Source organism: Pimephales promelas, chromosome 8 (assembly GCF_988280905.1).
Source record: "Pimephales promelas chromosome 8, fPimPro1.hap1.1, whole genome shotgun sequence".
Lineage (NCBI taxonomy): Eukaryota > Metazoa > Chordata > Actinopteri > Cypriniformes > Leuciscidae > Pimephales > Pimephales promelas.
In genome coordinates, this window is record NC_142776.1 from 33,093,993 (window position 1) to 33,112,958 (window position 18,966).

The following is an 18,966-nucleotide window of genomic DNA, read 5'->3' on the forward strand; positions in this document are numbered from 1 at the left end:
TTTTCTGGTTTGTATTGAGGTAAAATCAGCAAATCATTATAATTAAATACTCTAATGATCAATTTTGCCTGTTGTCCTGCTCTGAAATGCAATAAACGCAATTAATAACATAACGCAAGTAAAAGCTGCTAAAGCAATGTGCAATAATTATTAAACTAAAATTGAGTAGGCTAACTTATATAATGAAAAATTGCCAGTGTTTCCTTTCCACCAATGCAAATAGTTCTAAAAGTCAAAGCATCAGTTTTTGCATGTCACCAAGCAACACAATCTTGCATGCCTTGCCATTCCTGCTCACTAGTGAGGAAAAAACACCTAAGCTTTTTGCTACAAACAAAATTATAAGTCTTCACACTTTAACTTGCTCTAATCTGCAAAGAATCACAAATGTCAAAAACAAGGTATTATACTACAAATCCCCCAAAATACCTTCTTTCTTTCTTTTAAGTAGGCCTATTATGGTCATTTTTTACATTTAACATTATCTAAGTTTCTTTCAGCTCAAACAATCAAACATGGTGCTAGCAATGCAAGGTCATGGGTTCGATTCAGGGAATGTATGAACTAATCAGATGTATACCTTAAATGCCATAAATCACTTTGGATAAACGTTTCTGCCAAATAGCACATAAATGTATAAGAACATATCAGAAATAGCTCCCATACAAGATAAAGAAATAAATGTAATGTCAGTGTTTGCCTCTTTTCTTTCTCTCATATTAATCTGCTAAAGTAATTTAATCATAACTTAAGCCTAGGTGAGGATATCACAGGTAATCAGTGAATATTTCATCTAGTAATCAAATTATAGGGTCAATTATTTTAATAGCACAGTCATAACATAAGACTCAAAGCTGCACCCTTATGGTATGTTGTTGTAACTGCACTTGAGTTGCTTCAATCTGTCATGGTTTAGACAAATCTGAGACACATTATTCATGTACTCTTGATAATTACAGACAAGTCAAGACAAATCAAAACAGAGCTTTCTCGAGTTTGTAAAGGATCCAATTGAATTCCCTATCGGCCTCTGCACTTCAAAACGCAGAACACTTGTATTTCCCATGAGTATTGGGATCAGACACAGGAAACACAGCAGGAAGAGTGTAGACATGGTTAATTATTCTATAGCACAAGACCAGGCATAAAACTAATTTCAGTGTGTTAGGTAGATTCAAGCTCTGAGCTATTTATATAACGGACTCACACACATGCAGTTATGCTCCAGTAACATATAGCCTACCAAATGCAGAACCTTTAAGGTGCTTTTTTTCTTTCTATTTGGCAGAAAAAAGAACTACCACAAGACAAAATAATAACTGCATTTGCTCAAAAAAAAATCCAACTCAAATGTTTAGGCTGTACACATTTAGTCCTTAAAAGGATAGTTCACCCAAAAATGCAAATTCTATCATCATTTACTCACCCTCATGTTGTTTTCTTCTGTGAAATAAGAAAGGAGAAATTATGAACAATGTTCCAGTCGCATTTCCATGCAGTTACAATTAAGTCGTCAAGTCACCTTTATTTAGCGCTCTATAGAATGTTTCAAAATCTTTAATGATGCAAGCCGAATTTATTTAGACTGTAAATCAGTTCTAAACAGAAAACTCATTGTTCAGCTGAGTTCAGTTTAGTGTTGATTCCACTGATTGGAGACAGGAGCCTTTTTTCAAGCTTTAGAAAAGGTCGAAAAACACAATAAAAGCATAATAAAAGTCTATGTGGCAGAAAAACACAATAAAAGCATAATGTCTATGTTGCATGCCATTGGGAAGAGTCTGATCCAGATCCAACTCCTCCCACCTTACAAAAACCTAAACCTACCCAGCTCGAACCCCTGATCCCTAAACCCACCCTTAAACCTACCCAGCTCCACCACCTGATCCCTAAACCCACCCCTAAACCCACCCATCTCCGTCCCCTGATCCCCAAACCCACCCAACTCCACCCCCTGATCCCTAAAGCCACCCCTAAACCTACCCATTTCCACCCACTGATCCCTAAACCCAACCAATTCCACCCCTGATCCCTAAACCCACCCACAAGCCTACCCAGCTCCACCCCCTGATCCCTAAACCCAACCAACTCCACCCCTGATCCCTAAACCCACCCACAAGCCTACCCAACTCCACCCCTGATCCCTAAACCCACCCACAAGCCTACCCAGCTCCACCCCCTGATCCCTAAACCCAACCAACTCCACCCCTGATCCCTAAACCCACCCACAAGCCTACCCAACTCCACCCCTGATCCCTAAACCCACCCACAAGCCTACCCAACTCCACCCCTGATCCCTAAACCCACCCACAAGCCTACCCAGCTCCACCCCCTGATCCCTAAACCCACCCCTAAACCTACCCAACTCCACCCCTTAGATCTGGATCTGACTCCGCCCCCTGGACCTCTCATGTACTGCAATGAGGTGCTACTGGGAGATCCAGCAACCAAAGACAATTACAAGATGAACCCCTAAACCCACCCAACTCTACTCCTGATCCCTAAACCCACCCCTAAACCTACCCATTTCCACCCACTGATCCCTAAATGCACCCCTAAACCACCCCACCCCTAAAATCCACTTTTGTTGCCTCTCTTGTGAATGGGCTTCTCGAACAAGAAAAAAAATTGCATCGTGAATTGATTGGATGGTTGTGGTTCGCTATTGGTCGATCTCATGTGAGTGACAGGTTGTCCCTGCCTCGTGCCAGTAAATGCGTCATCAGAGCGAGAAGAGATAACGCTGCAAGAGGGAAGGAAAGAAGGCTCTGGACTGAAATAAACGAGTTTATTAGATCTCTACTGGTTGTTCAAAACCGAACAGCCCATTTAAACGAAGTATCCATCCAACACCTAAAGCAATAGCCTGAGATTTCTCTTGAGCGGCGCATGCAGAGGACACAGTAAGTCCCCATTCGACTAGTGTAATAATCCAAAGCGAGTAGTGTTTGAATGAATTATTGATAAAGCCGAGTAAAGAGGGTTAGCAGCAGGCGGAGGTATGTAGTTACTTTGATCTCACAACTATAATTTCTCTCTCTGAACATCTCTCGGAGGATGGGAATGAAAATTGTCAGTTCAAGTATTTAGAGGGATTCAAAGTGGTCGGCTTTTTAAAACTCAGCGAAAACTTCCAGAAAGTTCTGCAGTCCTCTATTAGCATAATACCATCACACTTCGAGACCTCAATAACACTAAGTGAGCTCCGCTAACACAAAACTTACAATAACAATACCATTTTCCCTCGACAAAGCAATATTATTATTCAGGCTTTTATGGCTATAGAGTATGATATACGAGAAGATGGAGCTCATGATCGACGAGGCCCAAACTATGTATATTATAAATATTATAATATGATTTTTTTATATAATGTACTGATAATCAACTTACAATAGTATATAACGACCTAATGGTGCATTTTTAGAATTATACTAAAAGGCCTTTTTCCTCTTTGCTAATAAAGCATAAGCTATCAATATCAATCAGACGATGAAAGGCATGTGTACATGATTGTGTACATTGTTTTGATAATGTTGATAATTTAGGGGCCTTAGAAATTTGCATATTAAATATATTATACACAATAGGTTTTATATATGGAATGATATTGCAATAGTAATGGTGCTTCTTAGCTAGCTTCACTAATAACAGTTTATTTGAATAACATGATTAAATCTTTACTCGTGGTGCCTGTGAATTCATTTTATTGTTTAAATGACAGCTAAATGTCAGAATTTTCTGAAACAATGTTCTTTATACATGCTTTACAGAATGTACAGGTACAGTATACAAAAAAAATACACACAAAAATGAACAAAACATTTATAAAGCAGCATTTAAATATGGTCTAAGCACTTAAGCTAAACTTTGGTTTGCGGAAGGCAGGAATGTTTGATCCGTGTGGATTGTCTTTGGTGTAAATCGAAAATCGTAAGTGAAATCATACTTGTTCATTTTGTAAAGATCCCAACAAAGTCCTGTATAATTTGGAGAAAAATAAAACTGATGTCCTCTTAAATTACATTTAAACAAAACTGTTTTGTAGTAATCTCCCACAAGCTGAACCAAGAGAGACCACAGTAAGGGGCCAAGCGAGCATTAACAGTAATTCGAAAAATGTAGAGGTTTTAAACGTGGCTGGAAGCCGCTGATGACACACACTGCTTTCCTTTCAGACAGGGAAATTGACGCAGCGAGCAGTCAGCTGCATCATCTGCCATCAATGTCTCTTGATTAGTGTAATTGTATAGCTAACTGCAAGGCAAGAGATTGTGCAAAATGCAACAAATTAATATGCAAATCAAGGGGTAGTTATCGCAGTTGAAAAGTGGTTGATAAGAAATAATATCCATTAAAAGAAGACAAGTGACCACATATCTGCCGCAGTGAAAGATCCAGCTTTTGTACGCTCAAAAAGTGCAAAATGTCAGTTGTACTACTAAATGAATGGTTAAGATGTAATCAGGGATCCATACAGATGGTTTGGGTCGTCAAGATTAAATCAACGTGAAAATAGGTAATAACACCCGTAAATGTGACATTTGTATCGGTCGAAGCATGATTTGTGTATTCTAGGTTCAACAAACTCAAATTGGGGACATGTTTCACCTCACGCAAAATTCCAGATTGCGCAGATTACCATTGAGATGACTGCATTTTGCCCTCAGAATTTCACCATACAAAGGGTAAACGTGAGTGCACCTTTAAAGCAAGGTTGTGGCTAATATCCGAAACCTGAAAAATGCTGTTCTGGAGGGAGAAAGAGATTGATGCGTGTTCAAATCAACATACTAAGATACCTAAATCTAGATAATTTGGTTCATTTTGAAATCCGACAATCCTGTGCATGCTTTTTAGCATAAGAATACATACATTTGGACTGACTGACTAAAAGCACTTGTGCATTTATTTTTCTCCAATTGCTAAGACATAAGAATTGTGGTCATTAAATATTCCCTATATCTCCAAAGCTCACTTGATCTTGAACAAATTCATTAAACGTGATGTTAGTGCCTTGAAAGTTTCCTTAAAAGGTGTCTGTAGAACAAGAGGGCAGCAAGACCCACCTCTCTTAAGACATTGTTTATAGGGTAGAAAGTCAGCGGTCCTTCTAAGGCCAAAAAAACCCACCTAACTGTTACAATTGTTCTTAAACATGAAAGCATATCTGAGCTTCACGGGGGAAAAAAACGCAAGAGGAGATTAGTTTGATCCAGCTTTAACAAAAAAACTTAAATGCAGCATGTACTGGACGGGTGAGCCCGGGAAAGCTCAAAATTATGTATAGCAATACATTTGTTAACAGCACACAGGCATATTTTAAAGGTGAAGTGTGATATTTTCACATCACTATGGCTACCCCCAGTCTGCTATTGGTCAGACAAAATGTAGCCCCGCCTCCCACCATTGGTGCTCAAACAAAAATATTGCAATTCCATTCAGTGTGCGTTAAGCTCCTGAAAGAAGTCCTAAAGTTCTGTAGCAAAAGACAAAATAGAAAAAAACAAAAGCATAATATGAGAAAGCAGCATAAAAAAAAAAAACGAGTTTGCATATTACGATTGCATAAGGCTGTACTGGGCAGATTGTCAAAGGTGCAATATATCCGGTCTTTCTTACTGTCTATAGTGCCAAAAGAAAACAAAGAGAAACTGAAGAATGTTTGGGTTTGTGAGAAACAATAAAAAAAAAAGCATTATTAATGACGAATAAAGCGTACAATAACAATGGAAACAACAGAGTCTTCTACTCTGTTAACACATTATTGGTCATCGGTCGGTACCACTTGCAATAGGAATGAGAAATGCAGCACAGGTGATTGACCCTCTGATGTCACTCAGAGAACATCACTGCCCTATTTTGGCAGTCCAATCTTCACAGTCACTGTTCGTACAGGTTCTGTACCAGAGCAAAAGCAAGTTATAGGTGAGTCTGGGTCAAGCTTTGGCATACGCAAAAAGGCTCAAAGCTCTTAAGTACGTAGGAAAACCTAATATGGCATAATTTGTACGTCACAGGTTATGGTAGGACTAGCAGAGCTTTTGGAAATGTAACATTCAGGGCTCAAACCAGACTGGTAAATTGAGGAATCGTGAAAGCAGGACTTCTCTCTCTCTCTCCTGTTTCAAAGAGTTTTCCACAAAATGCACATCCAAGTGGGCTAACAAAGTAACATGGTGGGGAGGGACAGGAGAGGCAGTGTAAACATTGAAGAGAGAGGCATTTCATTTGGCAGATAATGAGGCTTCTCAAAAGGAGGTAGTGGGCTGAGGGCACTGGGAGGTGATGGAGAAGGTGGTGATGTTTTGGAAAGACAGGGCTGACGGGTTTATGTGGGCGCAGAGGCGCTTTCTTGTGAGTTAGTCCTGTATGAGCCTTCCTCCAGTGCCCCCTTCCTCTCCTCTAGGCTGTCCCCTGCGGACACACCCATCGGGGGATTATGTACAGTCACTGAGGCCTGGGCAAGGATGGAAGAGTTAGATTCCTCCCCCTCCCAAAATGACCTGCCCGGGACATCTGAGACAGATGTAAAGAAAAATAGAGATTGTGAAAATAGGCACGTGCACTAGCTCAGCTCCCAACATGGGAGCTGAATATGGTTTGCTTGGTAAAGGGATATTAGACTGAAATAAGGTGCATATCTAAATGTTCATTTATGTATGTGTAATGTGTTCATCTCACCAGTGCTATAGCGTTGTGACGCCGGTAGTCGTGGTTCGTTGTCAGTGAGGAACACAGAGGCGTTCTGCTGACTTATAAAACTCTCCAGTGCTGTGTCCGTGTGCTCTTGATGGCCGCTCTGGTGTCCGTCCCGAGAGATCTGAGCCACGAGTGGGTCGTCCTCTGTCAGGTAGGCGTATGGACAGTACTCACGCGTGCGCGAGTAGATATTGGCGTTGTCGTAGCAGTCTGAGCAGATGACTAGAGGGCCGGCTCCCCCTAAAAAGAAAAACAGGACTCAGGATGAATTCCTTTTTAAGCAAATAAATATTAAAAATGTATGAATTCAAAATGTAAATGTTACCATTGGGGACATTTGCCTGTCCCTCTCTGGGTTCACTCCGGTGGAAGCTGCTACGTCCAGCAAAGAAAGAGCCCACATGACTACCCAGCATTCCATTAGCGTCTGGATCAACATCACTGCTCACTTCACCGTAACACACTCCTGTTGAAACACATCACAACATGCATCCATTATAATGACTCGACTAGAGACTAAATGAGTTTGATCGGTTTTATTTTACAGTCTTTATGAAGGAATAAACTCTTGCTAGAGGAGCAGAACATGATATTACCATCAGTGCCTTTGTGGACATAACCGTTAGCATGAGAGGGCATGAGCTGCTGGTGGCTTCCGTTCTCCGAGTTACTGTATCCCTCCTGAGGCTCTGACAGCGTACCCTGAGACGAGAGGTAACTGGGAATGTCTGCTGGTAGGTTCATCTCATCTGGAATACACAACAACAAAAAATGCATACATTAATCTTGTCATTTTTGTGCATGAATTTGTAAGATTGTTATAATGCCCTCTCAAAAGCATTTATTGTGTAATATCCTGATTGTGAATTTTTGAGATAATATAATGTACTAAATAATATTATATTCAAAGTGAAAGACTATTAAAACCTTAACCAATTTAAAACAGATATATTAAACTTGAGCAAATAGTATTTATTCAAATCATATTATATTTAATGAATAAAATATATTTAAATAAAGTATATTATATTAAAGTATATAACATTTTTTTTTATAGAAATAATTTTTATTCTTACTAACGTGAACAAAATAGGCTATCAAATTGTTAATTTAATTATCTCTGCTACTAATTAGCCAACCAAAATGTCACAATCAAGGAAGCCCTACTAGGCATTATTTTTTTTTTAATTTTGTCTATCAACTGGACATTACACAACATCTTCAAAAACAAAAAATGATAATTATTTTTTTTCTTTTAAAAAATTATTGTTTATACTATTTTCAGTATAGTATTAATATAGAATTATTATCAGTATAGTATTAAACTGATACATGCAGAGCTGTCCACTGACCTGTATTTGTTATGCTGTAGTCTTCACTGTTTCTCCTCATGTGGTAAATGACGATGACCCACACAAGCGAGGTGCCAACAACACAGCAAACGACCACCATCACAACAATGCCAACCGTTGTCCATCCATCCTGACCGTATACGCTGGTCACCGGGTCACAGTTGGCTGAGGGCAAGACGCTGAGGTAGATATGACCGCGCTCTGTGCCCAGCGTGTTGGACATAATGCATGTGTATTTCCCTGCATCAGCAGGACCAGCATCAACGATTATGAGGAGCTGATTGGCTGCGGCGAAGAAGTGACGTTCTGTCAGCATTAACGGGCCGTCGTCTTTGGTCCAGTTGAGGCGCGGGGTGGGGCTACCACGAGCTATGCACTGGAGGACAGCAGTCTCACCTCGGGCAACATTACGGTCCTCTAGAGGGCGCTGAAAGGATGGGGTTTCTGTCAAAAAGACCAGATTTGAATTATGAAATATAAGATTATCAAATATAAATAAGTCAGAAGAAAACGTTTGGCCATTGTAAAATCCTATACCTAGCACAGTAAGAGTGGCATTGGCCGACAGGCTGCCTGCCTCGTTTTTGGCCGTGCAGCTATAGATGCCCATATCCTCCGCCTTCACATTAGCAATGAAAAAAGTGTCATCGTCTGGCATGACATGCATCCTTCTTTCACGGGCAGCAGGGAAATTGATACCGCCATCTTTTTGCCATGCGATCTGGGGTGTCGGGTGTCCCTCTGCAGCACACTCCAACCTAGCGACCGTCCCGGTGCGGATGGTCAGATCCATGGGTGTCTTCAGGAAGGTGGGGAGCTCTGGGAAAAGCCATTAGCAAATTATTTGAAATCTGGAATAAATTTGAATATCATTAAGGGCAATTACTATTATTTATTATTACTACCGCTATAGCCATTATCATTTATTAACCATTCATCAAGTGGTTGTGTTTAAAAAAAATGTGTGTAATGTGTGTTAATGTTATAATTACACAAAGAACATTCTATTTTTATAATGAAATGTATTGTTTATATTACCTTGTTCAATCTTTAATAAAGCCTTACAATAATATTATGTACGGAAATGTATAAAGGCAAATATAACACCAACAATAAATAACTAATATTATCATAATTTTGCAAATGCAATGAGAATTCATATTTTGAATAAACAAAAACCCTAAATAGCACCGTTTGTTAAAGTGTTTACTTTGAGAATAATGTTTCTGTTATTGGCATTCTATTATTAGGTTACAAATCCAATCCACTCTTTTTCCATTAGCATCATGAACTGACATAAACAGAATAATTACATTGCTGAGGTCAGCATCCCAGAGGACTGCTATGTTTGTTCGACGGACATGGAAAATTAAAAATGGACAGAGCTCCGAAAACAACCATGGAGAAATGACGGGAAATAGACAAGGGGAGGGGAGAAAACAATGCTGAACAGCTTATCAAAGCATTTTGAAAGATCACAGTGCTTTAGCAATATGCCAATAAAGACTACTTAAACCTTATCAAATTTAAAGCGCACCAAAAACACTTTTCTAACTTTACTAGGTAGGTAATGTTGCTGTTTTAGCATAAACAACATCTGCAAAGTTACAAAACTCAAAGTTCAAAGCAAAGGCAGATATTTTCTTAAAAAAGCGATTTCTTTATAAGGACTACAACAAATGGCTGGTAGGGACTACACAAGCTATAGATTATCAAGACAGAATATGCTAATCAATGACTAGAAGATAACTACATATAAGCTTCCTAAATTCATCAACTAACCATTCAGAAATGTTGTTAATTCTTGAGTCTCTACATCTCCAGTTTGAACATAAAAGGCTAAAAGTTGCATGTTTGAGTTAATCGAAGTGGCTAAGGACAAGAGCTCATGAAGTTCCACCCCCTGTTCTGAGAGCAGCAGCTCATTTGCATTTAAAGGGACAGACACAAAACGAGGCGTTTTTGCTCACCCTCAAAAAGTAATAAATTTAACAAGCTATATAAAAATATCTGTGGGGTATTTTGAGCCAAAACTTCACATACACACTCTGAGGACATCAGAGATTTATTTTACATCTTGTGAAAAGGGCTTTATACCACCCCTTTAATTTATATGATATCTAATCAATGTAATATATTTAAATAAACATGAAGCACGTCCCACTCTTTATATTCTATTCATGCATTTAATCTATTTGAAGTGTTAATAGTGCTACATATTCACATACCAGATACCACAATATAGCAAAATCTCGAACAATAGGCATTTTATACTGCAGAAACAATATATATAGTCATACAGATCAGTCCTACTCTAGAAAATGTAGGAACTCTGTAGGAATACTGTAACAATCAATTTCCATGAGGCACTAACCATTAACAGTGAGCTTGGCCACAGTGGAGTAGTTGGAGCCAAAATGGTTGGAGACCACACACTGGTACTGGCCCTCGTCAGTGAAATTAACATTGAGCAGGTGGAAAACGGTGGTGTAGAGAAGGAGCTGATCCTGGTATCGAGCGTAGTTCTGGACCTGAGCTTCATACAGCACCTCTCCGTCTTTGCGCCAGGCGGTGCTCATGGGAGAGTCGCTGCTGCTGAACGCAGAGCAGTTCAGAGTGATGTTGGTCCCGCGCAAGGCCACAACGGTCTTGGGGTGAGCGCTGATCTGGGGTTTAGGGAAGTCATCTGCAAGTGAGACCAAAATAAAGAGATCTTAATCCAATACTTTTTATATTTAAAGTTTTACTTCTTAATCATAAAATGACTTTTATTTAAATGGCACAAGACACACCACAGTGTCCAAAAAGGGCAAAGACATTTCATTAGAGTGCTGTGAGAAGTGTTTTTGTAAGAGACAGCATGAGGTAAATGTCAGGTCACTCACTGCAGACAAACTCCTCCGGTTTAACGGCAAGAACACTAGATCCTGCCAGGGACGCGGGATGAGCGCAGACTGCGGTGCAGGATTGCTGGAAGTGCCTGTCAGTCAACCACTGGCCCAACCACTGCAGCTGACAGTCACACAGGAGACTGCTGGTGTTCAAATCACTGAGGAAGACAACGGTACATGGATTATTGAGAACACAGGTGAAAAACATCCAACTAACATACAGACAAAAAAAAAATAGATTACGTGAAATGCATACAGTCTGTAGAAAGGAAAGAATCACTTACAGTGTTTTAAGTTTTAAATGAGTGAAAGCGTCAGGATGAATAGACATGATGCCATTCTTACTCAGGTCCCTGTTGAACAAATTCAAAAAGATTATTCATATGGGAACAGTACAAAAGTGTTGTGTTGAATAACAGAAAGTATTAGATTATATTGGATTTTACTGCTGTCATTGTCTTTACATTGCAACTCGGCACAAATGCAAAAGGAACAATATAACAGGTATAACCTTATAAATCTAAAATCAATAACCTATAATTTTTAACAACCAATAGTATAAACATAATATTTATGCCAATATCTAAGCATAATATAGATCAATATCTATTATAAAAATCCTAAATAAATTCAGATAAAAAAAATCTGAATTTTAATGCTCAATTTCAATTGAATAAAGTCAAATTTAAGCTTTATGGAACCATGGAAGCCTATTTCTACCTAAGAGCTAAAAAGGGTTTTTACCTCATAATTGAAACTGTATTGCTTATAACTGTGACTTTGAAATATCACGGTTTAAATTTATATATTTGTTATATTAAATGCCTTTTTATATCTTTGTGGGATCAATTCATCTGTGAATATGTTTCATTTAAAAAAAAAGAAAAAAAAAAGGTTTTGACCTAATGTTTTTCTAAATGTTTTCACTGGGAGGTCCAGTTATGACAACAGACTTCTTTCTGGTGACATATGCAGAAAAATATCTGGAAAGATTTCTACATTACTGCATCTAGTAACAAAAGACATGACGTTCCCAAAATACTAAGAGCCAAAAGAGACTCACAAATGCTCCAGCTCCATCAGACCCTCGAATGCTTTCTTAGTGATGGTCCTGATTTTATTATTCTGTAAAACTCTGGAAAACACAAACACATGCTAATGTCAAACCACACTTCACATCTCAGAGTCAGATCGAACAGTTCATATCCAAAAAACTTACAATGAGTTCAGCCTCTTCAAGCCCACAAACATGCCAATTAAGTCCTCAATGGCGAGGTATATCTCATTATTACGGATGTCCCTGGAAAAGAAAACCATCAGGAAGTTAGCAAACTTCCAACTGCTGCTGAGTAGAATATTTTCTGTAACCTAAAATGTCAGAGCTGCTTTCTTTAGGAGATTGTACTTCTATATACAGAGAATTATGGTGCTATGGCTGTAGGGAAGCTCAGAATCATTGTATGCTTATGGAGTATAATAGGGGGTTTTGTACAGACTGGCTGGTATGTGGGAGAATTGTGAGATAATCTTCACGCACTACTGGCTGTAAAAAGCTGTCATCGCTTTATAACTGTGCCAAAGGGACGTGGCTGAGGATACAAGAGGTGGGCAGGTTTGAATGTGCTCTTTTTCTATGGGGTGAGCTGAAACGCAGAAACTAAACTAAAAGGACTTATATAGAGCTTAAACTAAAGGGATAGACTATATTGTTTGCAATTATGGGCTCATCTTATTTTATAGAGATATGCTACTTCCATTTTCATTAAATCTACAAATTAATACAAATTTCATCTGAGAGCAAATATGAAATAAGTTACAGAAAAATCAGTAATCATTTCAAAATCAGTATATCATTTTTAAACAAAAGGGTTTATGAACTTATTGCAGTCCCCAGTCACATTAAATTATAACTCACATAAAAATAAAATATTTATAATTTTATTGTGAAATGAAAAATAAACGAAGACAAAAGCCAAATTTGTTAAATACCATACCAATTAAGTGACTAAAGTAACATTTCTGAAAATAACACATTTAACTTTTTCATTGCCATCATTCCCATTAAAGGGAACTTGCAGAAGCTAAACATAATAGCCTGATAAAAAAAATGTTTAGCTAATTTAAAAGAAAAATGTAAGACGGACTTTAAAGTCTTCAAATGTTAACTCTTATTTATTGCAAAAAATATAAATGTCCAAAAATGTTTTCCAGTGGGACAAGTAAAAATGTTAAAGAGGGCCCGTACAAATCTGGACAACTGTCCTGACCAGCACAGCAGGATTTTGTATATAAACTACAGACTTATTCAGTGTTACCGAAGACCTGTCTAATGTGAGAGACAAAAGGGGAATGTGGTTTATCTTACAATGTACGAGCGTTAGTCAGGCTGCTGAACACTCCTTCCCCCAGGTGTGTGATCTGATTGTCACCCAAGTTGAGATTCTGCAAGAGACTGAGACCAGCAAACACCCAGTCTTCCAGACGACTCAAGTGATTGAAAGACAAATCCCTGGAAACCAAACACACGCACAAGCATTAATCTAGTGGTAACAATCAAATTCAACACCTTGATAGAAAACACCAAGAAAACAACGACTGACCAAGCATTACATTATTGCATACAGGATAAAAGTTTAAGGACAGGGCTGAAGTCACTCACAGTTCTTCCAAGCGATGGCAAAACTCCCAGGCATCGGCTCGGATGAGTCCGATATTGTTCTGATTGACCCGCAGAATCCTTAGCATGTGCAGTCCATACAGCCAGCCCTTATTCAGCTCCGTCAAATTATTATACTCCAACTCTCTGGAAAAGGACACATCATGTGAAACAGAAACTTAACAATAATCAACAAAAAAATAATCAACCCCTCCGCTAAGTTGAAGTATGGTTTAAAATAAAATACTACTAAAACCAAGTCTCGTTTAAATATATAGGGGTGGGCGATAGGGTAAAAATATCATATCACAATATTTATTAATCACAATTGTTTTTCATGTTGGTTTTAAAGACTATTTTGCATCCGAACGGTTTACAAGATAAAATGAATGTTTATGTAAACCTTGAGCGTATTTGACATTTTATGTGCAAAAATATGTGAAAGAGAACTTAGTTATCTCATATACACACACAAACACAGGCTTTTTGACAATATTTTATGCATTTTAATTATTTAAAATGGTTTAAAGGGTGTGTTTTTTTCCCACAGAGGAACAACCACTTAAAATAATTGCCAAGTTGTTTAGTGTAGGTAGTAAATTATAGTCAAGATGCCTATCAAAAAAAATTGAATGCTTACAAATATAGTAATAATTAAAATAATTAGGGCTGTGCAAAAATTAATTGTGATTAATCGCATCCAAAATAAAAGTCTGTGTTTACATAATATATTTTTGTGTGCTGTATATAATTATTTTGTATATATAAATACACGCACGTGCATGTATATATTTAAGAAAATGTGTTATTCATATATAAAATATTTATATTAATATAATATAGATTATGTATTTATATATATATATATACAGAATTTAAGCGCAAATAATTCTTAAATATATACATGCATGCATAGGTATTTACATATACAAAATAATTATATACAGCGCACACAAATATATTACGTAAACACAGACTTTTATTTTGGATGCGATTAATCGCAATTAATTTTTGCACAGCCCTAAAAATAATGTAAAACGCTGATTGCATTGACTCACAGCTCCTCCATGTTTTCCAAACCAAAGAGAGCTCCATCCATCAGCTTTGTGATGCCGTTACGCTGCATCTTCAACGATTTCAGAGCCTTCAGTTCTTTAAAAATGAGACTTTCCACCACACGGATCCTGTTGCGCCTCAACTCTCTGAAAAAAAAAAATGACGAAAACATAGAGAGGCACATTATAATAAGAACGTCTAAACCATGGCGCTAACAACCAGCGAGAGACAAGACGTCAAGTAAAAAACTCCCCATTTGATAATATCAGTTGCATTTAGCAAGCAGTAATTCTGTCAGATACAATCTAATTGAGCACTGCAATAACATCAAATTCATTAACCATGAACACTCACAAGACTTGGAGCTGAGACAGGGTGAAGACTTTATCAGGCAGCAGAGAGAGTCTGTTCTGGTTTATCTTCAACACCAGAAGGGAGCTGATGTTTCCAAAACAGCCAGGCTCTAAGGAACTTATCTTGTTTTTGCTCAGGTTGCTGTTGTGACGGAGAAAGGAAACAGACAGTTATCCATAAACCTCGAAAGGAATCAGAAACTCCAAGAAAAACACCAATTATTTAATGAGAAAGTAAATATCAAAGCAACAACTGACGACATTTAAAGGGTTAGTTCACTCAAAAGTAAAAATGCTGTCAGTAATTACTCTGTAAGACTTTCGTTCATCTTCGAAACACAAATTAAGATATTATTTATGAAATCTGAGAGCTGTCTCCCTCCTACATTGACTTCAAGGCAATTTCATTCTGCCGGCTCAGCAAAGTTAGTAAAAACATTGCTAAGATAGTCCAAGTGACTACAGTGGCTCAACCTTAAGTTGATCAAGTGATGAGAATACTTTTTGTGCACAAAAAACCCTAAAATAATGATTTTATTCAACTAGTCATTTTCTTCTGTGTGGGCACGAGCGCCACAACGCATGCGCAAAAACTGAGAAGATGTTCACGATCATTTGATGGGAACGTGTGAAAGGTGAGCCATTCATTTTGCAGCATTGGTAAGGCACTTTTACGTTTCCTCTTTGAATTCGGACATCCAGGAAATGCACACTTTAGAACCATTTTAAACACTACATCGATCCGCATCATCTTCTCAGTTCTCACGCATGCGTCGTGGCGCTCTCGTGAACTCACGTCAGAGTCCCACACACAGAAGAAAATGAATAGTTAATATAGATATTTTTGCACACAAAAGTATCCTCATCGCTTATTTACTAACAATGCTTAACTAACTTTTCTAGGTGGGCAGAATGAAAGTAGCTTGCAGCCTATGGAGGAGTGAGACATTTCTCAGATTTCATTAAAAATATCTTAATTTGTGTTCCAGGGTTGGTTGAAACAACATGAGGGTGAGTAATTATTGACAAACTTTTAATTTTTCTGTGAACTAACCTTTTAACTTGTCACACTGACTACTGAAGTGTAGAAGATAACTTCTTTAGAGAACTATCTTTAACTACTTATAGGTTTATTACCGTCTAACCAAAGTGCACAATTCAGACAAGCCTGAGTACAAAAACCTGGGCAAAAAATGAAAAAAAAAAAAAACTCACAGGTATTTCAGCTGCATGGGAGGAAAAGATCCAGCCTTAAGCTCAGATATAGAATTAGAGCTCAAATCCAGACTTTCCAGAGATGAATATGGCAACAGTTGCTCTGCCATAACTTCAGAGATTCGGTTATGAACACTAAAAACAAACAACAGATGGTTATAGATGTTCTTTATGACCACACACTTAATGAAATGTAAAATAGTAAACAATCACGCAATCCATGTACTGTTACATTTCAGTAGCCTAGCCATGTCTTGTTTAATAACATCTTGTTTATTTCAAGCAAAAAGGGTTGAACGTAGAAGTTAACTTACAGTGACAGCACAGTAATGTTGGATGAGGCGTCTCCAAGAAAAGGCACCACTGTAAGTTCGTTCTGATTCATAGACCTATATTCACACAAAGTTAATTATTAAAACGTGAAAAAGCAGTCACCAAAGGAAAAAAAAAACTTGACATAACAATATAGCCCATTATTAAAGTGAAAACTGAAATGGAATTAAAAAATGAATATCAGGTTGTATTCATATACAAAAACGTAATATGCCAGGCCAGCAAGTGTGTTAAGTTAACCAGAAATATTTAAGACTGGGGGTCAAATGTCAAGTCTATAATTTGCACTCTCAGTTCAGACTTGGTAAAAAAAAAAAAGAAAAAAGGTATGGAAAGACAGTTAAATTCATAGGTACCTAGTACTAGCTACAGACAAACATATAGTCTGTCATATTAAATAGTAGTCAGAAAAACTTAACATTTTGAGCTGGAACAACCTATTTTGACAAAACATAAAAGAAAATCTGTGTTTTGTGGCTTATTTATATACTCTAGGATGATATGTAGTAAGAATATGGAGCGAAGGAAACCCCTTTAATGTTATTCAGAGGGCAAAACTGAGCGGGAAAATATGCAAATTTGTCCAGATGTTGTTATTTATATTTCTAAAAATAAAGATGAAATAGTTTATAAAATAACCCAATTACAACACAAGATTTGATTAAAAAAAAAAAGCAAATAAATACTACTAATTTGGAATAACTGTCAGTGGTGCGTTAGTATTGTGCACATGTGCAGCCCTGCAGGAGGATGACCATCAGGCAATGTAAACAACATCTCCTCTATTACTCACGCATGGGTGATCCAGGCTGGAGCTTCCAGGGCCGCAGAAGTCAGTCTTTTCCTATTGCAATCCATCAGTTGAGCTGCACCTGGACTATCAGAACACGTACAGGGAGAAGGGCAAGTGTCCAGGCCCACGACACTCACTATGAGTAGGAATAGGGCCTGGGGGATGGGCCAGGCCTCCGCCATTTTGAGTTTCTTGATCGCAAATGATCAATCCAAATTATGGCATCAATGAGACACGGAGATGAATCTGTGTTTTAGAATATACATCTGATTTCATATAAATCAATCCGGAGCCATCACTTTGCTCTCTCAGCTCGTCCCTTCGAAATTCCCTTCTTCCGCCTTACAATCTCTGCAGCTTCAAGAATTCCCAAACGGAGCGTCAAACAATCTTCAAGATGTGGAAATGTGGCTCAGATATCCCAAAAGAGTTCATGTCCTATATTAGATTATGACTTTGCATTCGAGGAAAATAAATGATATAACTGAAAAATCGCCTTTCCAAACATTGTTCCTCGACTTTTTTCCCAAGGAAAAACAAAAGCATCTTCTTCCGTTGACACGTGAGCCACCCCTCTGTCACGTGCTGCTGGAGTCCTCACGTCATTGGCCAGTCGACAAATCCATCAAACTTTAATTTTTTTCCACATTCTTTCCAAGTTTTTTTTTTTAAAACAATTATTCTAGTGGTTATCTTCTCATTAAAAGCTCATATTATGACAGCCTTTCAATTTTATTACGTCTCTATAATTATTTATTTAAAACTATGAGGTTTGCCATGACCACCCAGAACTTCAACTTCCCATCTGTAGTTATTAAAACGGGTTAAAATGTTCTTTGCAGTTGTAGGAATATAAATATAAATCATATTTAAATTCACTTGATATTTATCTGTTCATTTTTTATAACAAATATTTTACTTGTTGCACAGTAGGTTACTGTCATCTTTTCAATAAAATGCTAATCTGCTTAAAATTAGCTGTAATGTAACGTTGTTTTTCTCAAAATAATTATTTATTAACCTTTGTTAACTTTGGTTAATAAAAAAACTGTTCAATCATTGTTAATGTATCTGAACAATGAACTTTTAATTTTGAACAATGTATTAATAATTATTAAAATTAACATGAACTAAGATTAATAAACATTTTAGAAGTATTTTTCATTGTTAGTTTGTGTTAACATATGAAACCCTATTGAAAAGTGTTGCTGAAATAAAATAATACTAATAATGAATTTGATTGGTTGCTATCTGATTCCCACAGCAACTTCAATCAACAAGACATCCTCAACACAGCAATGAAATTGTATTTATGTGTAACAATGAAATGATCCAACTCGTATGTATGTGCCAAGGGCCATTTCTCTGACTGCACTCTCAATGTAACTCAAAGTATAAATAAGACACTATAGTGAGAAGAGATATTTTTAAACTAGGCTATGTCAGCATGTTGACATCTCTAATATATTGTGACCAATGATATAATAACAAAGTTATAAGGTCCATTTTCCATATACATTTATTTCAGTTTAGTTTATCTTTATATTCTATTTATATAGTATGTTACATGCATTGTAATAATTTATTAGATAGGCATATAGCCTATAAAGGAAAG

The 18,966-nt window shown here is 37.4% G+C and overlaps 1 protein-coding gene across 1 annotated transcript; it reads right to left on the reverse strand.

Moving 5' to 3' along the window:
* Positions 1 to 3,690: 3,690 nt before the first annotated feature.
* lrig2 (leucine-rich repeats and immunoglobulin-like domains 2) lies at positions 3,691 to 17,924 on the reverse strand. The gene is made up of 18 exons (XM_039692701.2): positions 17,352 to 17,924; positions 16,540 to 16,614; positions 16,226 to 16,360; positions 15,012 to 15,152; positions 14,660 to 14,803; positions 13,605 to 13,748; positions 13,311 to 13,454; positions 12,165 to 12,245; positions 12,009 to 12,080; positions 11,230 to 11,298; positions 10,940 to 11,103; positions 10,429 to 10,740; positions 8,592 to 8,873; positions 8,055 to 8,498; positions 7,299 to 7,451; positions 7,028 to 7,168; positions 6,685 to 6,942; positions 3,691 to 6,519 (listed from the first exon to the last, which is right to left on the reverse strand). Exons 1-18 carry the CDS (start codon positions 17,531 to 17,533, stop codon positions 6,332 to 6,334), a joined length of 3,129 nt encoding a protein of 1,042 aa, XP_039548635.2. The 5' UTR covers positions 17,534 to 17,924; the 3' UTR covers positions 3,691 to 6,331.
* Between the last annotated feature and the right edge of the window lie 1,042 nt (positions 17,925 to 18,966).